Source organism: Lissotriton helveticus, chromosome 1_2 (genome assembly GCF_964261635.1).
Source record: "Lissotriton helveticus chromosome 1_2, aLisHel1.1, whole genome shotgun sequence".
NCBI classification, from domain to species: domain Eukaryota; kingdom Metazoa; phylum Chordata; class Amphibia; order Caudata; family Salamandridae; genus Lissotriton; species Lissotriton helveticus.
In genome coordinates, this window is record NC_136058.1 from 351500479 (window position 1) to 351520334 (window position 19856).

At 45.3% G+C, this 19856-nt stretch overlaps 1 protein-coding gene across 1 annotated transcript in view; it reads right to left on the bottom strand.

The window, feature by feature from the left end:
- LOC144807907 (uncharacterized) overlaps window positions 1-19856 on the bottom strand; it is a 319307-nt gene that overhangs the window by 181551 nt on the left and 117900 nt on the right. The window contains exon 4 of the mRNA XM_078673503.1: window positions 3870-3971. Coding sequence (XP_078529629.1) covers window positions 3870-3971 — 102 coding nt within the window. The remainder of the gene's footprint in view (window positions 1-3869; window positions 3972-19856) is intronic.

Consider the following 19856-nt stretch of genomic DNA (forward strand, 5'->3'; position numbering starts at 1 on the left):
CCAGGCGTTGTGTTAGTGTGCCAGGGTTTAGGTTAGTGTGGCAGGGTTTAGGTTAGTGTGCCATTGATTGGGTTAGTGTGCCAGGGTCTGGGTTAGTGTGCCATTGTTTTGGTTAGTGTGCCAGGGTTTAGGTAAGTGTGTCAGGTGTTGGGTTAGTGTCCCATTGTTCATGTTAGTGTGCCCGAGTTTACGTTAGTGTGCAAGGTGTTGGGTTAGTGTACCAGGGGTTGGGTTAGTATGCCATGGGTTGGGTTAGTGTACCAGGGGTTGGGTTAGTGCGCCAGTGTTTGTGTTAGAGTGCACCAGGGTTTAGGTTAGCATGCCAGTATTTGGGTTAGTGTGCCAGGGTTTGGGTTAGTGTGCCAGGCGTTGTGCTAGTGTGCCAGGGATTAGGTTAGTGTGTCAGTGTTTGGGTTAGTGTGCCAGGGGTAGTGTTAGTGTGCCAGGCGTTGGGTTATTGTGCCAGCGTCTGGGTTAGTGTGCCAGTGTTTGGTATAGCATGCCAGTATTTGGGTTATTGTGCCAGGCGTTGTAATAGTGTGCCAGGGTTTGTGTTAGTGTGCCAGGGTGTGTGTTAGTGTGCCAAGGTTTGTGTTAGTGTGCCAGGGTTTGTGTTAGTGTGCCAGGGTTTAGGTTAGTGTGTCAGAGTTTGGGTTAGTGTGCCTGGGGTTGTGTTAGTGTGCCAAGGTTTGGGTTAGTGTGCCAGGGTTTGTGTTAGTGTGCCAGGGCTTAGGTTAGTGTGCCAGGGTTTGTGTTAGTGTACCAGGGATTAGGTTAGTGTGCCAGGGTTTGTGTTAGTGTGCCAAGGTTTAGGTTAGTTTGCCAGGGTTTGTGTTAGTGTGCCAGGGCTTAGGTTAGTGTGCCAGGGTTTAGGTTAGTGTGTCAGTGTTTCGGTTAGTGTGCCAGGGGTTGTGTTAGTGTGCCAGGAGTTAGGTTTGTGTGGCAGGGTTTGTGTTAGTGTGCCAGGGTTTAGGTTAGTGTGCCAGTGGTTGGGTTAGTGTGCCAGGGTTTAGGTTAGTGTGTCAGTGTTTGGGTTAGTTTACCAGGGGTTGTGTTAGTGTAGCAGGGGTTGGGTTAGTGTGCCAGTGTCTGGGTTAGTGTGTCAAGGGTTGGGTTAGTGTGCCAATGTTTGGGTTAGTGTGCCAGTGTTTGGATTAGTGTGCCAGGCGTTGTGTTAGTGTGCCAGTGTTTAGGTTAGTGTGCCAGGGTTTAGGTTAGTGTGCCCGGGTTTGTGTTAGTGTGCCAGGGTTTAGGTTAGTGTGCCAGGGTTTAGGTTAGTGTGCCAGGGTTTGTGTTAGTGTGCCAGGGTTTAGGTTAGTGTGCCAGGGTTTAGGTTAGTGTGCCAGGGTTAAGGTTAGTGTTTCAGTGTTTGGATTAGTGTGCCAGGGGTTGTGTTAGTATGGCAGGGGTTGGGTAAGTGTGCCATCGTCTGGGTTTGTGCGCCATTGTTTGGGTTAGTGTGCCAGGGGTTAGGTTAGTGTGTCAGTGTTTCGGTTAGTGTGCCAGGGGTTGTATTAGTGTGCCAGGAGTTAGGTTTGTGTGGCAGGGTTTGTGTTAGTGTGCCAGGGTTTAGGTTAGTGTGCCAGTGGTTCGGTTAGTGTGCCAGGGTTTAGGTTAGTGTGTCAGTGTTTGGGTTAGTTTACCAGGGGTTGTGTTAGTGTGGCAGGGGTTGGGTTAGTGTGCCAGTGTCTGGGTTAGTGTGTCAAGGGTTGGGTTAGTGTGCCAATGGTTGGGTTAGTGTGCCAGTGTTTGGATTAGTGTTCTAGGGGTTCGGTAAGTATGTCAGTATTTGGGTTAGTGTGCCAGGGTTTAGGTTAGTGTGCCAGGCGTTGTGTTAGTGTGACAGGGTTTAGGTTAGTGTGCCAGGGTTTAGGTTAGTGTGCCAGGGTTTGTGTTAGTGTGCCAGGGTTTAGGTTAGTGTGCCAGGGTTTAGGTTAGTGTGCCAGGGTTTGTGTTAGTGTGCCAGGGTTTAGGTTAGTGTGCCAGGGTTTAAGTTCGTGTGCCAGGGTTAAGGTTAGTGTTTCAGTGTTTGGATTAGTGTGCCAGGGGTTGTGTTAGTATGGCAGGGGTTGGGTAAGTGTGCCAGCGTCTGGGTTTGTGCGCCATTGTTTGGGTTAGTGTGCCAGGGGTAAGGTTAGTGTGTCAGTGTTTCGGTTAGTGTGCCAGGGGTTGTATTAGTGTGCCAGGAGTTAGGTTTGTGTGGCAGGGTTTGTGTTAGTGTGCCAGGGTTTATGTTAGTGTGCCAGTGGTTGGGTTAGTGTGCCAGGGTTTAGGTTAGTATGTCAGTGTTTGGGTTAGTTTACCAGGGGTTGTGTTAGTGTTGCAGGGGTTGGGTTAGTGTGCCAGTGTCTGGGTTAGTGTGTCAAGGGTTGGGTTAGTGTGCCAATGTTTGGGTTAGTGTGCCAGTGTTTGGATTAGTGTGCTAGGGGTTAGGTTAGCATGGCAGTATTTGGGTTAGTGTGCCAGGGTTTAGGTTAGTGTGCCAGGCGTTGTGTTAGTGTGCCAGGGTTTAGGTTAGTGTGCCAGGGTTTAGGTTAGTGTGCCAGGGTTTGTGTTAGTGTGCCAGGGTGTAGGTTAGTGTGCCAGGGTTTAGGTTAGTGTGCCAGGGTTAAGGTTAGTGTTTCAGTGTTTGGATTAGTGTGCCAGGGGTTGTGTTAGTATGGCAGGGGTTGGGTAAGTGTGCCAGCGTCTGTGTTTGTGCGCCATTGTTTGGGTTAGTGTGCCAGGGGTTAGGTTAGCATGCCAGTATTTGGGTTAGTGTGCCAGGGTTTAGGGTAGTGTGCCAGGCGTTGTGTTAGTGTGCCAGGCGTTGTGTTAGTGTGCCAAGGATTAGGTTAGTGTGCCAGGCGTTGTGTTAATGTGCCAGGGTTTGTGTTAGTGTGCCAGGGTTTGTGTTAGTGTGCCAGGGTTTGTGTTAGTGTGCCAGGGGTTGGGTTCGTGTGCCAGGGGATGAGTTAGTGTACCAGGGGATGAGTTAGTGTGCCAGGAGTTGGGTTAGTGTGCTAGGGGTTGGGTTAGTGTGCCAGTGGTTGGGTTAGTGTGCCAGGGTTTGGGTTAGTGTGCCAGGGAATGGGTTAGTGTGCCATGGGTTGGGTTAGTGTGCCAGGGGTTGGGTTAGTTTGCCAGGGGTTGGGTAGTGTGCAGGGTTTGGGTTAGTGTGCCAGGGGTTGTGTTAGTATGGCAGGGGTTGGGTTAGTGTGCCAGTGTCTTAGTTAGTGTGTCAGGGGTTGGGTTAATGCACCATTGTTTGGGTTAGTGTGCCAGTGGTTGGGTTAGTGTGCCAGTGGTTAGGTTAGCATGCCAGTATTTGGGTTAGTGTGCCAGGGTTTAGGTTAGTGTTCCAGGCGTTGTGTTAGTGTGCCAGGGGTTGGGTTAGTGTGCCAGGCGTTGTGTTAGTGTGCCAGGGTTTGGGTTAGTGTGCCAAGGATTGGGTTAGTGTGCCAGGGGGTGGGTTAGTGTGCCAGGGTTTGGGTTAGTGTGCCAGGGGTTGGGTTAGTGTGCCAGGTGTTGGGTTAGAGTGCCAGGGTTTGGCTTAGTGTGCCAGGGGGTGGGTTAGTGTGCCAGGTGTTGGGTTAGTGTGCCAGGGTTTGGGTTAGTGTGCCAGGGGTTGGGTTAGTGTGCCAGGGGTTGGGTTAGTGTGCCAGGGGTTGGGTTAGTGCACAGGGTTTGGGTTAGTGTGCCAGGGTAGGTGTGCCCGCCTTAGTGCTGGATACAGTGAGTGCACCTTGTGGTACAGGAAGTGGTGCCTAAGGAGTAGAAACTTATGAACGGGCTACTTTATGTCAGTGGCGGAGGAAAGGTAAGGGCATCCTTCTACTTCCACTTCTCCTCTGACACACGCACACAAAACGCCAGTGGCGTTAGATTACCTTTCTTGCAGCAGCAAATGACAAAGCTGAAGATTATCGAACCCACAGCTGGTAAACCAGCTGTCAAACCTATGATCAAACCAGCATCCGCACCTGATGAGGCTGAAAAAAAGAAACAAGAGTTTCATGTTACAACCAGTTTGCCCTGCTATCGTGGGTGACTCACATCAAATGCATACATTGCTATGAACGACTGATTCGAAATTCTACTCTAAGGAAATTAGCTAATGCATTCATTGAATATATTCTAACAACGTTGGATGACTCAAAACATATTATCATCGGTCATTAAAAAGTGTATTCTGTTCATGCAAAACTAAAATCAATACATCTGTGGAATGTAAGCCATGCTGTATTTCAAGACTTTTTCTGGGGTGGCTCCCGTGCACACAACACCACAAGGGCCCCAGCTGTACCTCACTGACAGGGTCTCAGAAGGATGGACCGGTCTGAGGATGCCGGGGTCCCCATCTGGAGGGGGGCGGCCGGGCAGCACAGCTGGACTGTGCCTATTGGTCTGCTTTGCATAGGGCTGGTCTCAGGGTCACCGTGGGTGAAAAACGATGAACGGAAATGCGGCCCGAGCTATCACCAGGGGCTCAGATAAACCCAAGCATTCCGTCCATCCTGTTGTTTGGATACGTTTTCTGATGGAGAGCGCCTCCTCTGCCTTGCTAATAGTCTAGGTGTGTGAAGTTGTGTATTTTTTCCCTTGATATTTCGTGAAATTAGACGTAGGAAATCTTTGAAACAATAGAACCCTGAGAGATGTTTTTTACTCACAGCCTTTCATGCAATGTGGCCAAATTGTATGCTCTTGGGCAGTCCATTTTTGAATAAATGTCTTTGCTTCTCCTTTGCCACAATTGGAAGTATTTAAAATCAAAATCATAGTGAATAGTGAGTGTGTGATAGGAGAACTGCACTGGTTTCCAATGCTCATGCAATATTACCACAAGCAGACAGCTCCCAGTGGTCTAGAGTTTAAAAAAAAACTCTCTTTCTACAAGACATGAAACTTTGGTCATAGGATGTATTTGTGAACAATCTTATCACAAACAGCTGCGGGAAGGACAGAAGAGAGAAACAAGAGATAACAACATTCCAGTAAGTAGAACAAAGTCCTTCTTCTAGATCTAGTTTATAAAATATGGTACAGAGAGAAAAGAGATTCGTGAAACAAGCAGGCCAATGTTACAATATTGTTTTTCCTGCATGACCGAACTGTTTGATTTTCTACAAGTCATGTTCTAACTATACCTTTGTCTGTTTAACTGAGACTGAGGACTTTAAGGAGGTCTCAAGACAAAAAACAAGCTCCCAGGGCAGGCCCCTCCACTTTTTCACTCATATGCTCATGGGTGAATGGGGATAATTGATGAGTAAGGCCACCTGTGTAGCCAATGAACATACCTGAAAAAAACCTACTATACACGTTTTGGACCCCGTTGGGACTTTGTTCTTACATTATCATTACAAAAAGCTGTTTGCTGAAATATCACACGTTTTACACCATCTTGTTGTAGGCAAATGCTCCTTTTTTGCGTGGTCACCCCAATGTTTGGCTAGATTTTTCCGCTTGTTTTTGGACTCTGCACATTGTGTACCTATGTCCAGACCCCAGCGTATGCGCTGCGACCCCTAAACTCATGTTAGATTGGAATGCACCAAAATGGCATATTCACCCTATGAGACCTTAGTATATGGTACCAAGTGTACCCAGGGTCTGTAAGTCAAATGTCACTAGTGGACTTCAGCATATATTGCTGGACTTTTAAAAATATTTATTTCACATCCAATTCACTGGTAAAGTTTGATTTGTGCTAAACATTTACAAAACATACTTTTATAAAGCCACCTATAACCTGTCTAAAGCCTCTAGAAGCCCGAGCCTCCAAATATCACACAGGAGCTGAATACCTCTTTGATGATGTGTGAATTGGCTCCCAGAGCTGAGACAAAGGCCATGGGTGTGGAGAGTAGTTGATCTTCCCTAGAAACAATGGTCTGGGGACTAGGCCTTTCCAGGTGTAGCTCACACCTCGGCCTGCCTCCCTTTTGTCTTCCTAGTCAGACAGGCTCCAATCCAGATGGGAAGGTGCTGCCCCCCAACCAGGTGACCACACAGGAGGGGTTGCTCCGTTTACAGTAGCCTCAGAAGTGCTACGCAGAGGAGGAAAGATTCTGCAATGTTGTATTTAGGTACCGCGAGGCACTCTGGGATTGTTTGCATTAGGGTACATAGGAACTACTGCTACATAGGTAGGGTTACCATTGGGAACTTTTTACCCTATTGGGGGGAGGAGTCCCCCCACCATCAAGTTTGTGGCAGCATAAAAGTGATGCCCAAAGTCACCTTCTTCAGAACACTACATGACCTGCGGAAGATAGAAAAAGGACAGACTGCACCTGCTTTCTGAGACCTGTGAAGGCATCTAAAAGGCTGGACCAGCTCCCACTGGTATCCAGGACAGAAGTGGATCCCAAGGGTCAGATGGCTAACCTGTTAAGCCACTCGTACAAACACGCTGCTAAAAGCCCACTTTCCTGATAGAGTGCAGGTGACCATTTTCATCTGGAACTGCCCAGAACCTCACTGGTGGCTTTTGGTTTGAAAAGAATCCTGGCCCCCAAGTGCTGTTTCGGAGGTCCTGGAACCCTTGGGACTTGGGAGGTCAGGGTGTACCGCTCCTGGTTAACCCCAAAAGCTGGACGTAGAAACCTTTTGATACATTTCTGCCTGCCTGTCTGTGGAACTGGGACCAATGTGGCAGCTGATCTGAGGTTGCATTGCTGGTTGGCCCGGCTTCCCCTACATTATTTTCTGCAGCAGAAAATCTGATTCAGAGGGTCTGATGCTGACCAGCATCAGAAGAACCTTTTCAGCTTCATTATAAAGTCTTTATAATGGCCTGCAGGTTTAAGGTCACCACCTGCTGGTTTAAGGCTGCTTCACTGCAGACATTCAAATTCCACATCCATATTACGATCTCTAAAGGCAGCTGTGTTCCTAAAACTGTCTGTGAAGCATGCTTTCTGTGCAGTTACCATGTACACAACACTGGCCCCACGTGGGCCCCCTGAACGGCTCATGCTCACAGTGTACCAGGCGGCACAAGTCTCCTTAACTTGTCCAGGGTACCCATTTCCACACAACTGATGAGCCATTCTGAGCAGATTAATCTAGTACAAACGTTCTCTGAGGCAAGCAGAAACCAATGCATGTGACACACCAGCTGGGTACACTACTGACCCAAAAAGCATTGTCAAAGCCAATAGGTCCGGCCTCAGGGACCTATTGGTTTTGCCAACTGTTTTTGCAATGCTGGTAAGAGTGGATAAATAATAATAATAATACAAAAGCCTATGATGTGGCCACCTATGTCATTTTATAAGTGTGCACACCACTCATACATTTGCCTACAAAATGACAGGCTTTTTATTTGTGTTGTTCCCGATCCAACTTGGATGGGTTGGGTGCGGTTTAAGCAACATCGGGGAAAGCAACACAGGCAGGCAGAAGCAACATGGGTGGTGCAGCTAGAGGGTGGAAATACAGGGTTGTTGGTGAGGGGAAGGTCTATAGAGGGCTTGTTGGGGGAAAGCAAAGGACAAGAAGAAAAAGTAATGTGGAGCGCTGGGGGAAAGAAAATGGACTACAAAGAGCAACTTTGGCATGGAGGGGAAGCACTTGAGGGTAAGGCATCAGGAAACAAGCACACACAGGTGCACACCTCACTTTAGGAAGTGGGGAAACGCACTCAGACGAGAAAGAGGAACATGGTGAGTGAAAAGACTTACAGAAGGGAGACAGCTGGTAAACACATGCACTCTGGAAGCACGCTCAAATGAAAATAAAAGTAGTGCTTGAAAAGCAACCATTGGAAGGACGTAAGTCAGGCATCCATGCTCCAGGGAAGTGACAAACACAAAAAGAGAAAGTAAAGCCCACATAAGCTAACGAATAAGAAATAAGTAAATGAGAGTGCCAATAAAGCCAACAAATGGTAAGCAAAAGGCAGGCTCTAAGCCCACCGTAAGTTGACAATATGTTTCACAACAGACAGCTAATGCGCAGTCAGGTAGGGGAGACCTAAATGCCAGTGCTGACCAGCTGAGCGACCTCACAGCTTGAATGCATTCACCCGTGGGGATAAGCACAGACCTTGCTACGACTTCACAGCACCTGGGTTGTTTCGTCCCAGAGGCCGGGTACAGAGGATATTTAAAGGAGGGCAGTCGGTTGGACACAGCACATGGAGCCGTGGGAAGGGTGGTATGTAACTAGTATGAAAGTGGAATGATGGGATTGACAGGGATCAATATTCTTGCTGATTGTGCATACATTGACCACATCGGGTTGTGGGTCTGTAGATCCGAATATCGGTCAAGAGGGGAACCTACTTTGACTTTGTCAGGAGACAATCTTCTCCAACTGTATGAGCACTGACCATTAACAGGTTACTAGCAAGTGGTCCGTCCTACACCTACAGTTAAACAAGCATTGGCAAAGCCACAAAGTCTCACCTTGGCAGGCTGTGTAGTACAGATTATGTTTTTTTTTTGGTGTGAGCAGCGCAAGTAAGGCGCTGGTGGCGAGAGACGTTTTGGCTGTACTTAGGCGACAGTGTGGTTGATTTAAGAACCACCATTATTTTTAAACATTTTAATAACATCTGTGAACTTTTTTAAAGCAAAATGTGATTTTTAAAATGTGTGGGTGAATTAGCTGGCAGAACTTTGCACATTGTTATTTGCACTTTTCCCCTCTGCACCTAACCGGTCGGTCCCCGTTCCGTCACGGCTGTCTGTGCCGCTTGAACGGAGAGACGCGACTCCTCCCACTCGCAACCTACAAAGGCGCCAGAACAAACAGCCTCGCTGGTGTGAGCAGCGCGAGTAAGGTGCTGGTGGCGAGAGGCGTTTTGGCTGTACTTAGGCGACAGTGTGGTTGATTTAAGAACCACCATTCTTTTTAAACACTTTAATAACATCTGTGAACTTTTTTAAAGCAAAATCAGATTTTTAAAATGTGTGGGTGAATTAGCTGGCAGAACTTTGCACATTGTTATTTGCACTTTTCCCCTCTGCACCTACCCGGTCGGTCCCCGTTCCGTCACGGCTGTCTGTGCCGCTTGAACGGAGGGACGCGCCTCCTCCCCCTCGCTGCCTCACTTCCTGGGTCCCTCCCATAAGGGGATATGTGTCCACAGCCGTGCAGCGGACGTGCGCAGCAGGCGCGCCAAAGGCAAGCCCGTCTGCGCCCGTCCGCGACCGGATCATGGCCAGGGCCTGTTATGCTGCCAGCCCGGGGTCAGGCGCAAGCAGCATTGTCTGGTCTAGGGAGGAGCTACTGGCGCTGAAGCCGGGACAGCCGTGCAAACCATACATACCAGATTCAGCTAACGACTGCATCCCACAAGTATGCTCAGACTGTGGGAAATCTCTAAGCAGGGTAATCTCTTCTAGGCCTCACAAGCCCCAAGCCCAGGCAGACACTCATAGCTGCAGCCTTAAAGCTGGTCTTTTAAACTGCAGATCTTTGGCAAAGCATGCTGACGACATCTGGCTATTGCTAGAGGACCGGGAGTGGGACGCTATGTTTTTGTCCGAAACTTGGCTGAACGACCACACTATGACCGCCATTGCCCTAGCGGTGCCATTTGGCTTTAAAATGAGCTTCTCCAATCGGGCGGAGGGCAGAAGGGGCGGGGGGTGGCCCTCATTTTTAGAGAGCGGTATACACTCACATCCTCCATGCCAACTGCGATTGCAGGGGGGGAAGGATTGCATTTTTGTCTTCAAATCAATCCTCGTCAGTCATAGTCGGACCCAGCTCTTTACACCAGACCAAGTCTTCAATAGAAATGTTTAAACCTGACCAAGTACGTGAAGTAGAGTCAGCGGTGGCACAGAGGCCAGTTCAGTCGATCTTATAGACACTATAGTCCAAAGCTCCCTCCTCCATCCACATTTCATAGCTGTGGGGGATTTTAATGTACCTGCCGAGAAAGTGGACTGTCCGCTGGCGGAGCAGCTTATTTCCACACTAAACGCCGCTAACCTGACAATGCCCAGCACAGGCCCCACGCATAAAGCAGGTCATACGCTTGACCTGATATTTTCAAACATCAGGGATTTGTCAGTTGAAACACCGCAACCGTTGTTTTGGTCGGATCATGCGCTTATCCCTTTTATGGTTAGGATACCGGTTGGAGGGCCAGAGACTGGGAGGCGCTCTTCCCTGCTGAGACAATGGAAAAAACTGCTCCCTGAAACTATGGGCCCTGTCCTGGCTCGGAATCCCCCGGCACTTACTTCCAACACTAATAGGGATTCTGAGGCCATGAGTCAATGGATAGGCGATATGGTGACGTCTATTGCGCCAGCTAAACGGACAATGTCACGGAGGGGATCTCCCTCAGCTCCCTGGTTTTCAATGGAGTTAAGGGCTGAAAAGTCAGCCTGCAAAAAGTTAGAGCGGCTATGGAGGGTGAACTATTGAGACCAGGCGAGGGTGCGTTACAGAGCCGCCATCCGCGTATTTCATAAATCAATAAAAAAGGCCAGGAAACTTTTCATTGCCACTTCTATTAAACAAGCAGAACACTCTAAAAAAAAAAAAGAAGTATTTAAAATAGTGCAGTCTTTTTTTAAACCGAGATGCATTGAGTTGGAGGTTACCCCGTCGGAAATATTATGTGATAGCATCTCAGAATACTTCGATAATAAAATCAAGAAAGTGTTTGACACTTTTACCCCGTCTGGACATACTGTAAAGTCTGACTCAGTGGAGGCTAGGGTTCCCCTTGTGGCTCTATGTCAATTCCAGCCAGTTTCGCTTGATGCGGCCATACAGGAAATAAGTAGATGTAAATCAGGTTCACCTGATGACCCCTGCCCACCAAAGCTATGGAGTTTGATGGCGGATTCAATCACACCCACTCTCCAACATATTTGGAATATGTCCAGTTCCACGGGAGTGTTCCCTGAGAGCTGGAGGCATGCTACCATCCTCCCGCTGAAAAAAAAGCCGAACGGTGCTCCAGAGGTTTTTTACCAATCTTCGTCCAATTTCACTTCTGGCGGCACCGGACAAAATGTTAGAGAAACTTATTCAGCGGCAATTAAATAAATTCACGGAAGATAATAATATTCTACATGAAACACAATCGGGTTTTAGACCCGGTTTCAGTACTGAGACCGCCCTGATCGAGGTGGCCGAGTCAGTCAGGTGGTCACTGGATTCAGGGGCATCGGCTATGCTGGTGCTCCTGGATCTGTCGGCCGCCTTTGATACTGTCGACCACGGCAGGCTACTACAGCGACTGGCGGGGATCGGCCTCCGGGATCAGGCACTCGGGTGGCATCACTCGTATTTGTCCAATAGATCTCAGAAGGTGGCACTGGGCGCCTTTTCCTCTCAACCTAGGAGATTGAACTGAGGGGTTCCACAGGGATCGGCACTCAGCCCGCTGCTTTTTAATATCTATCTGTCCCCGCTGTTTACGTTGATTGCCAATTGGGGAGTCACTGCAATTTCCTATGCTGACGACACCCAATTGGTCTTCCTGTACTCTGAGGTATCGGAGGCAGCCTTTGCCGATTTCAAGGGGTGCCTTCGTGATGTGGCGAGCTGGATGAACACAAATAAACTAAAATTGAATGCGATTAAAACGGAGGTAATCTTTTTCGGGAAAGGCTCTCGCCCCCCTGCGGAGCTCTGCTGGCCTGCCGAGATGGGTCCAGCTCCTCTCCCCAGCACAAAGGCTTAAAACCTGGGGGTTACGTGGGATGATAGCCTATCCTTCTCCCCCCACATCCAGCAGGTCGTTGGAGGATGCCTAAGCAAATTAAGGAACTTGCGGAAATGTCTCCTACTGCTCCCAGAGGGATGCCGAAAAACGGTTATCCATGCCATGGTCACTTCTAGGCTTGATTATGCCAACGGCCTCTGTCTGGGCCTCCCGAAATACTTGCTACAACGACTGCAAACCGCTCAAAATGCGGCTGTAAGACTGATAAAGCACATTCCTTTTAAACATCACATCTCTCCACATTTACGCATGCTACACTGGCTGCCAGTGGCTAGCCGGATACATTTCAAGGCTCTCACCCTGGCTTATAGAGCCTTACATGGAACCTGCCCGAACTATCTAAAAACTCGCTTGCCTAGATATATTCAGGCGAGACTCCTCCGCTCCAACCGCCTGGTTCAACTACTCGTTCCACGAGTTAGAAGAGCGCGTTTGGGCGGGAGGACCTTCTCTGCAAGCACTACACTTCTTTGGAACACTCTGCCACCCGGAATCCAGCTGGCACCCTCTGAAACTAGCTTTAGGAGATTGCTGAAGACTTGGCTTTTTACGCAGAAAATGTAATCCCCTATCACTCTGGCTCCTGCTGCACACTTAGCGCCGGGACACTTCCGCCGGAGGTAACCGCTCGCGCTCTATAAGATTCGGTATTATTATTATTATTATTAAAGGTATGCATGTATGTGTATAGATGATATGTGTATAGTGCTAACCTAGCCAAAAGGCAGCAGAGCTCTCTAAATGGTCAAAGACAATCATACAGTCAAAGTTAATGTACAGTGATGCAGTGGTGTTCAAAGAAATGAGGCTTTGACTCTTTCCTAAATTGGAGCAGCACTGAGGAGGTCCTGATGGTTACAGGGATGTTGTTCCAGATCCTGGCTGTGGGTGTGCCAAGATTCACCAGAGATTGTCTGCAAGATAAGCCGGGGGTGCTTGTCAAAAAAGCTTTGCAAATGATGCAGCTAGTGTATAAGATGATATTAGCCTGTCAGTGGAGCCAATGAAGTTCGATCAGGATGGGGGTGATGTGGTCACATTTTTTCAGACCCTGGATGATATGGGCTCAGCATGTAGGATATCCCTAAGGTGTGCAAGTGTAACTTTTGCAGGGCTATGGAGCAGGGCGATACCACCTTTGAGATGCAAGTACAATTGCTTGAACAGCAGTTTTTAAGGTGCTTTATGAAAGAAACGGGTTGATTTTCTGGCCATCTTCATTTTTTTGGAATGTGTTCCTTGAGGGTGAGGTTGGTGTCCAGGGTGAATCCAAATGAGACAATAACAAGTTATGGCTATGCTACAATGTTGATTTACTGACCACAAGGGCAACCTTAGATCAAGAACCAGGGATAACGAACAATATCATGCAAACAAAGGTTCTTGAGCTATATTATCATACTTAACTACTTAAAAAAAGAGAAAAATAAGAAAAACTCCATCAAGCAAGAAAAGATAAAGGAAAAAACCTGTGAGTGTCACAATGTCACAAAAAACCAATACATAAATGAATACTCAAATACATTTAATAGAATTAAATAAGAACACAAGGGCACTCAAACAATTACACTCATAATATACACTCAAAAAACATAAATATATGTGAAATCAAAAACAACAGTGGCAGATACAAATAGAAAAATAACAACATTGAGGCGACAAAACAGTTGGTCTAAGCAGGCTTTTCCATCACCAAATTAGTGAAAGAAACGATTTAAAAGAAGGTGTCAAGACTTATTCATTTATGTATTGTTTTTTTCCTTTATCTTTCCTTGCTTGATGGAGTTTTCTCAGCAGTAAGGGCCTTGTTGCCTTGACATTGTTTTCTAGTAAAAATGAACAATGTTAATTTACCAATGTACTCTTAAGAATATATTTCTAAGATTACTAGTGGTCCATCATTATTGGGACCTTCAGTGTCCACTCCAGTTGTAACCGAAGTGCAAGCTTTACTTGATGAATTGGAACAATGTCGCAAAAAACATGTACGGACTAATTTACATGCATTGATGATAACAGAATATCTTAATAAAGATGCTATACCGATGGGCCTACAGGTCCGTAATGTTCTGGTCATTTTTACCAATGATCCTAAATTCATGAAGGGTTTCAGTCATATGGAGGTTACTTGTTCCCGCCATTGGTTAGTACATGGTATAGATACAGCTTTGGAGCGTAGTTAACGTGAACTAGAAATCATTGCGGACTTGGAGAGAAGGTTCAATGAAGGAAATACTGTAGCTGATGCCAAATTAGCTTTGGATAAAATTAACAAGATAATCACGGAATTTGAAAATATTGAACGTATGAAAAAAACCAACAAGGTCCAAAAAGATATTGCTACTTTTGATCAGACTAGATCACATCCGTATCTCCTTCCTGATTATTTTTCTCAGTCTAGACAATCACACTACAATCCAAATGAGAATTGGGGTCGTTTTTGACGTAATGTAGCTATTAATTTCTCTGAGTCTGCTGCAAGTTCTGGTGATGAAAGTGAGAATAATGCTAACCAGGTACAGGGTCCCTCCCCTTCAACCTACACTCCTTTTTTTTAGGTCAACGTGGACAAGGAAGGGGTCAGAGCAAGGGTCGGGGAGATCTCGTCCATCACCCCAACACTGGAACTTCCAAGCGGGAGAACATCAAACCCATCGGAAGTTTTATCAGTGGGGACCCCCATGATAGATGACACCATGAGCATTGCTAATTCACCCAGTACTATACCAATTTTTAATCTTTCTGAGCATATATTGTCATCTGTCGAAATTTCTCTTCTAAGTAAGTGTTTAAGCTTTGTCCTCACGGAAAAAACCTGTTTATTCGACACTCAGATTGAATTATTACAGTTTTTTAGGAAATTGCGTCTTAAGTACTTCTTTATGGACAAATCGAGTAATGTTATTTTTAATCCATCTAACTTGAGGCCTCCATCCAAATGTAATCCTCTAACTGCACAGATACCTGCTGAGCTGCTAGCATTTGAATCAATGGTACTTCGAGATGTGACTGCTTTAAATGCAGGATTTGAATACATTCCCTATAATATCACTCTCCTGGAAAGACAGGCATTACGTACCTAGAAAATGAATCAAGATTTAATTATAAAACCCGCAGATAAAGGGGGAGGGATTGTGATACAACCTATGGAGATGTACAAATCTGAAATCCATCGTCAACTTAGTAACACTGATCACTATATGATTCTGCGTAACAATCCTCTCTCTGATTTGCAGAAAGTTATTCTGACCACAACATCTGTAGGCAAACTAGCTGGATTTCTCAACTCAACAGAATTTGATTTCTTAAATACAGAAAAAGCGCCACAAACACCAGTGCGATACACCTTGCGTAAGGTGCACAAGGATGTGAGTAATCCTCCAGGCCGACCCATAGTCTCTGGCTGTGGGTCGGTCCTGGAACCCTTGTGTAAATATATTGATGTGTTTATTAAGGAGCTAGCTCCGCTCACCCGGAGCTATGTGCGTGACAGCGGTGACATCATTTGCCAATTAGAACAGATGGCATTTGACCCCTTGACCGAGTTATTAGTGTGTTTGGATATTGAATCCTTATACACGAATATACCTCAAAGGGAAGGGATTGAGGTAATTCAACATGTTTTAGACACTAGGCCTGGCCCTGTGACGGTGCCTACTGATTTTATTATCAAATTATTGACCCTCTCACTCACAAGAAACTATTTTGAGTTTGATGGGGTGTTCTATCTACAAATAAAGGGAACATTCATGGGGGCTTCTTATGCCCCCAATTTTGCTATTCTGTTTCTGGATAGTGCTGAACGGAAATATATTTACAATCAAGAGGAAAATCTGTACTTTGATAATCTGCGCCATTGGCGCCATTATATTGACAACGTGTTTTTTATTTGGACAGGCAATGTATTGACTCTCCAAGATTTTTAAAATTGCTGAATACTTGCTCACCGGACCTGAAATTCACCTCTCAAGCCAGTTGTGAGAGGACTGACTTTCTGGATCTGACGATTATTCCCAATGAAGGAAAACTGGCCACTAAACTTTTTACCAAACCAACGGCCCGAAATACCCTGCTGCAATATTCTAGCCATCACCCACGGGGGCAGTTTCTGCGGATACGTAGGAACTGACAATTCAGGGAGGACTATTTCAGAGAGGCAGAAATATTGGCAACGAAATTGGAACACCGTGGTTAGCCACGACGTTTAATCAAACGTTCCCTAAAAAGGGGATGGTATAACCATCGAGAATTTCTTTTGACCCCACATGCCCCCAAGAAAACAGAACGTATACCATGCGTCACTACATTTGGGACTAAAAGTAACCATATTGTAAAAATAGTTAAATACTATTGGCCCTTGGTACAAGCTGCTGGAATTTCCAAGTAGCAGCCCCTTTTTGCCTTCAAACGGGGCAAAAATATGCAGGGCCATTTAGTCCGAGCTGCTTTGCCTTCTAAACCTTCTCCTGACTTGACTACTCTTTGGGGCCTCAATAGAATTGTGGGTCATTATTGGTGTGGCAATTGTCCGATGTTATGTCATAAAACAAGGACCCCCTGAGTGAGATCAAAATCCTGGATCAGGGCAAAGCAATTTTTAGCAACAACATATATCCAGGCATTAACAAAGTAGACAACTGGCAAGAGTAGATCAAAAAAACACAAGTAAAAAATACTAACACATAATCATGATGCCATGAAATTTAATGATACTGATAAAAACGATGGGCATATTCAAGTACATACTCATAATGATAAAAGATATACAAAATAATAAAAAGAGAATTTCACATTCAATTATTATGTTCTTTAAAAGTTAGTGAGGGGAAATAGACTGAAATAAGTTCCCCAGCTGATTGGAGAAATTGATGTCCGTCTGCCAACGCGTTTCGACACCAGAGTGTCTTCGTCAGGACAATATCAGCATGTATCTACAATTCAAAGAGTCATGATTACAATACATATTTACTTGTGTATATACAAATATAATTTGTTTCTTTTTTCTTTTTTCCTTCTTACATAAAGCCAGTTATGTCTTACTATTTAAACAGAAAATTACCACAATGAAAACGAACACATACAACCATAAACAATTTAAGATAAAGACAAAGATAGCTTGTGAAGCAAAAATATGAGCAGCTAATCAATGCTTCTCCCATACAGTTTATTAAACATTCCCTTGTTGGTCACCTAGAGGGTTGGCCCCTACTTAGGCCCCATAGGTGTATACTGAGACATTTTACATTATACATTTTGTCATGCAGCCTGGAAATAGAGCACAGAGATTATTGATGCCAATTCTTTCCCTGTTAGCCAATTTATTAGTAATTCCAAAGGGAAATATAATTATGGTATAGTTCTCCTATTCAGATCCATAATACCTGTCAATAAAGGTTTCTACCCACTTATAAGGACTACTATTACGTTGGAGGGTCTATACATTTCTAAGGAGTTTCTTTCTTTTTTTAAAATTATCCTAGAGTCAAAGATAGAGAAGAAGACCCCCTATTTCTTGCGTTCTTACCAAAGGGCGTTTTTTTATTATAAAAGTAACACATCCTATAGTGTGTATTCCATCTATCTTTGTATAACCTACCACTCGTGGATAGTTCTGTGTTCCTTCGTGTATTCATTCACTACAACTCGTTCTGGGTGAAACCGGAACTGCATTTCATGTTCTGTTTCTTATATTACTTCACTATCTAAAAAGCAATATTACGGTCTGTTAAGTTACTTTACGTAGTTTTGGATTCCTATATTTATACATGTAGCCACTGTCATGTATTACCGTGTAATATGTTGTTGTATTGGTTTCCGTGATCATAAGGCGACTTCTTGCTTTAAAAACAATTTCGTGTTCAGGTATTCCTATATTTTAAAGATAAAACAAGGGGTAGAGGAAGGAAAGAAGATTGGAAAAAGGAAAGATACTTTTAGGCGCTAGAACGCTATTGTACATTTCTTCTATATGCGTGTTTGTATGTGGCCGCCGTGTTTCCCGTTATCCTCAGCTTACCTTAGTTAAAAACAGGGCCGCCTATAGTGATATTCAGTGGCGCTTGTACGGGTATTCCCACGTATTCTTTGTTTGGAGGCCAGAATTACTTTCTGTGAGAATAGCAAGAGAATATAGATAGTAAATGGTAAATATCTCCACCGTAATTTAAAAGCGTGCTAGAACGCTATTATACATTTCTTCTCCGTGCGCGTTTGTATGTGGCCGCCGTGTTTACTGGTATCCTCAGCTTACCTTAGTTAAAAACAGGGCCGCCTACACTTATATTCAGTGGCGCTTGTACGGGCATTCCCACGTATTCTTTATTTGGAGGTCAAAATTACTTTCTGTGAGAATAGCAAGAGAATACAAATAGTAAATGGTAAATATCTCCACCGTAATTTCAAGACGTGCATAAAATTATTTTACACTCGTCAAAGGAAGGACGGATACTGCTTGCTGGAAAACCGCTCCTTCAATTACCTCATAAGCGCCCACATTCTTTGAAAGGCGTCACAGATATCGGAAAACTCCAGTTGTAGCGGCGCTCGAGAAGATTATTAACTTCACGGCAGTAGGTTCCCGTCGTCGAACCTTTACATGCAAAGCGAGACAGCACAGTTTCAGATAAACATTCTGTCTCTAGCATTGCAAGATAACTAATAAATGCATTTTGGCTGTGACACATGCTTTACGCTACCCGTCAGGAAATATTTCGAAACTACCATACGATGTCTTAGTATTTATCTATGGCCACTCACTCCAGTTACGCAAAGTGAAAGAGGGGAAAGTTACTCCCAAGTTTAAAGAGCTAACACGGTTCGGATTCATGCACAGAGCGCATACCTGCTGTAGGTGAAGTATCACAACGTCTATGATGGCGGCGAAGGGATCCAAAGGAACAGGACAAGGATTGTAAACTTCCAATCGATAGGTTCTTATATAGTGGTGTCTCATTGGTGGACTTTTCTAGCTCCACCCATATTTAAAGTGCAAGTAAACATGTGGGAAATACACATATGGCCTATATTTTCCATTTAAAATGGTTGGAAAAACGGGGGGAGAGAGAGGGGGGGGGGGGTCGGGGGGGGGGGGGGCAGGGGGGGGAAACTGATTCTAATTCCAATTTTCATCGGTTCATTTACGTAATGGCATTTTCCCAGGGTAATTCCAGATTCAGCCCCCGGTCGAAAGTGCCCAGAGTGAAAATCCAGTACACCTCTTTTTTCTTTCTTACTTTCTCACCTCCATTATGGTCAGAAAGGTGTATTCTCTCCAGAATACACCATTTCATTTCTGTTGGTGAGTGTTTGTATTCAGTGTAGTGGTTCACTAAGGGTGCCGGGTGCTTCTTCGTTTTTATAGCGGATCTATGTTCAGTCAGGCGGGTTTTAATTGCCCGGGAGGTCTCACCTACGTATCCTAAATTACATGGACACACTATTAAATAGACTACGTTCCGGGTGTTACAGGTGCATAGCTCCTTAGTTTTAATCGAGACACCATTGAAGATCATGGGGTCATTGGTAAAAATAGAGTTGCAGGATAGACAAGTGCCACAGCGGGATGTACCGCCGACTCCGTTTTTCCCATCAATAGACTTCTGTACAAATGGGATCTCAGGTGATTTCACAAACCGAGATCTGACAATAAGGTCTTTCAGATTTTTATTTCGCCGATGAGCGAACATAGGTTTGGCCAGTTTACTCTCATTTTGGTTCACATTAAGAAGGTGCCAATTCGAATTGATCACTTGTCTAATCGTTGAATTCAGGGTGGAGTGCCTCGTGATACAGACAAGTTTTTGTTCTTTGACCAGTCTTTGAGTATTTATCAGGGAGTCTCGGTCGAAAAACCGTGCTCTCTTATAGGCTTCTCTCACCAAGCGATGAGGGTAACCTCGCTCTAAAAATTTCCTTTTCATTGCGACTGATTGGAGGTCATAATCTTTGATGTTCGTACAATTCCTCCTTACTCTGAGGAATTGAGAAAAGGGGATACTATCCTTTTGGCACCTAGGATGGTAACTATTGAAGTGTAATAAGGTGTTTCTGGCCTTTATGCATTTATTAGTTATCTTGCAATGCTAGAGACAGAATGTTTATCTGAAACTGTGCTGTCTCGCTTTGCATGTAAAGGTTCGACGACGGGAACCTACTGCCGTGAAGTTAATAA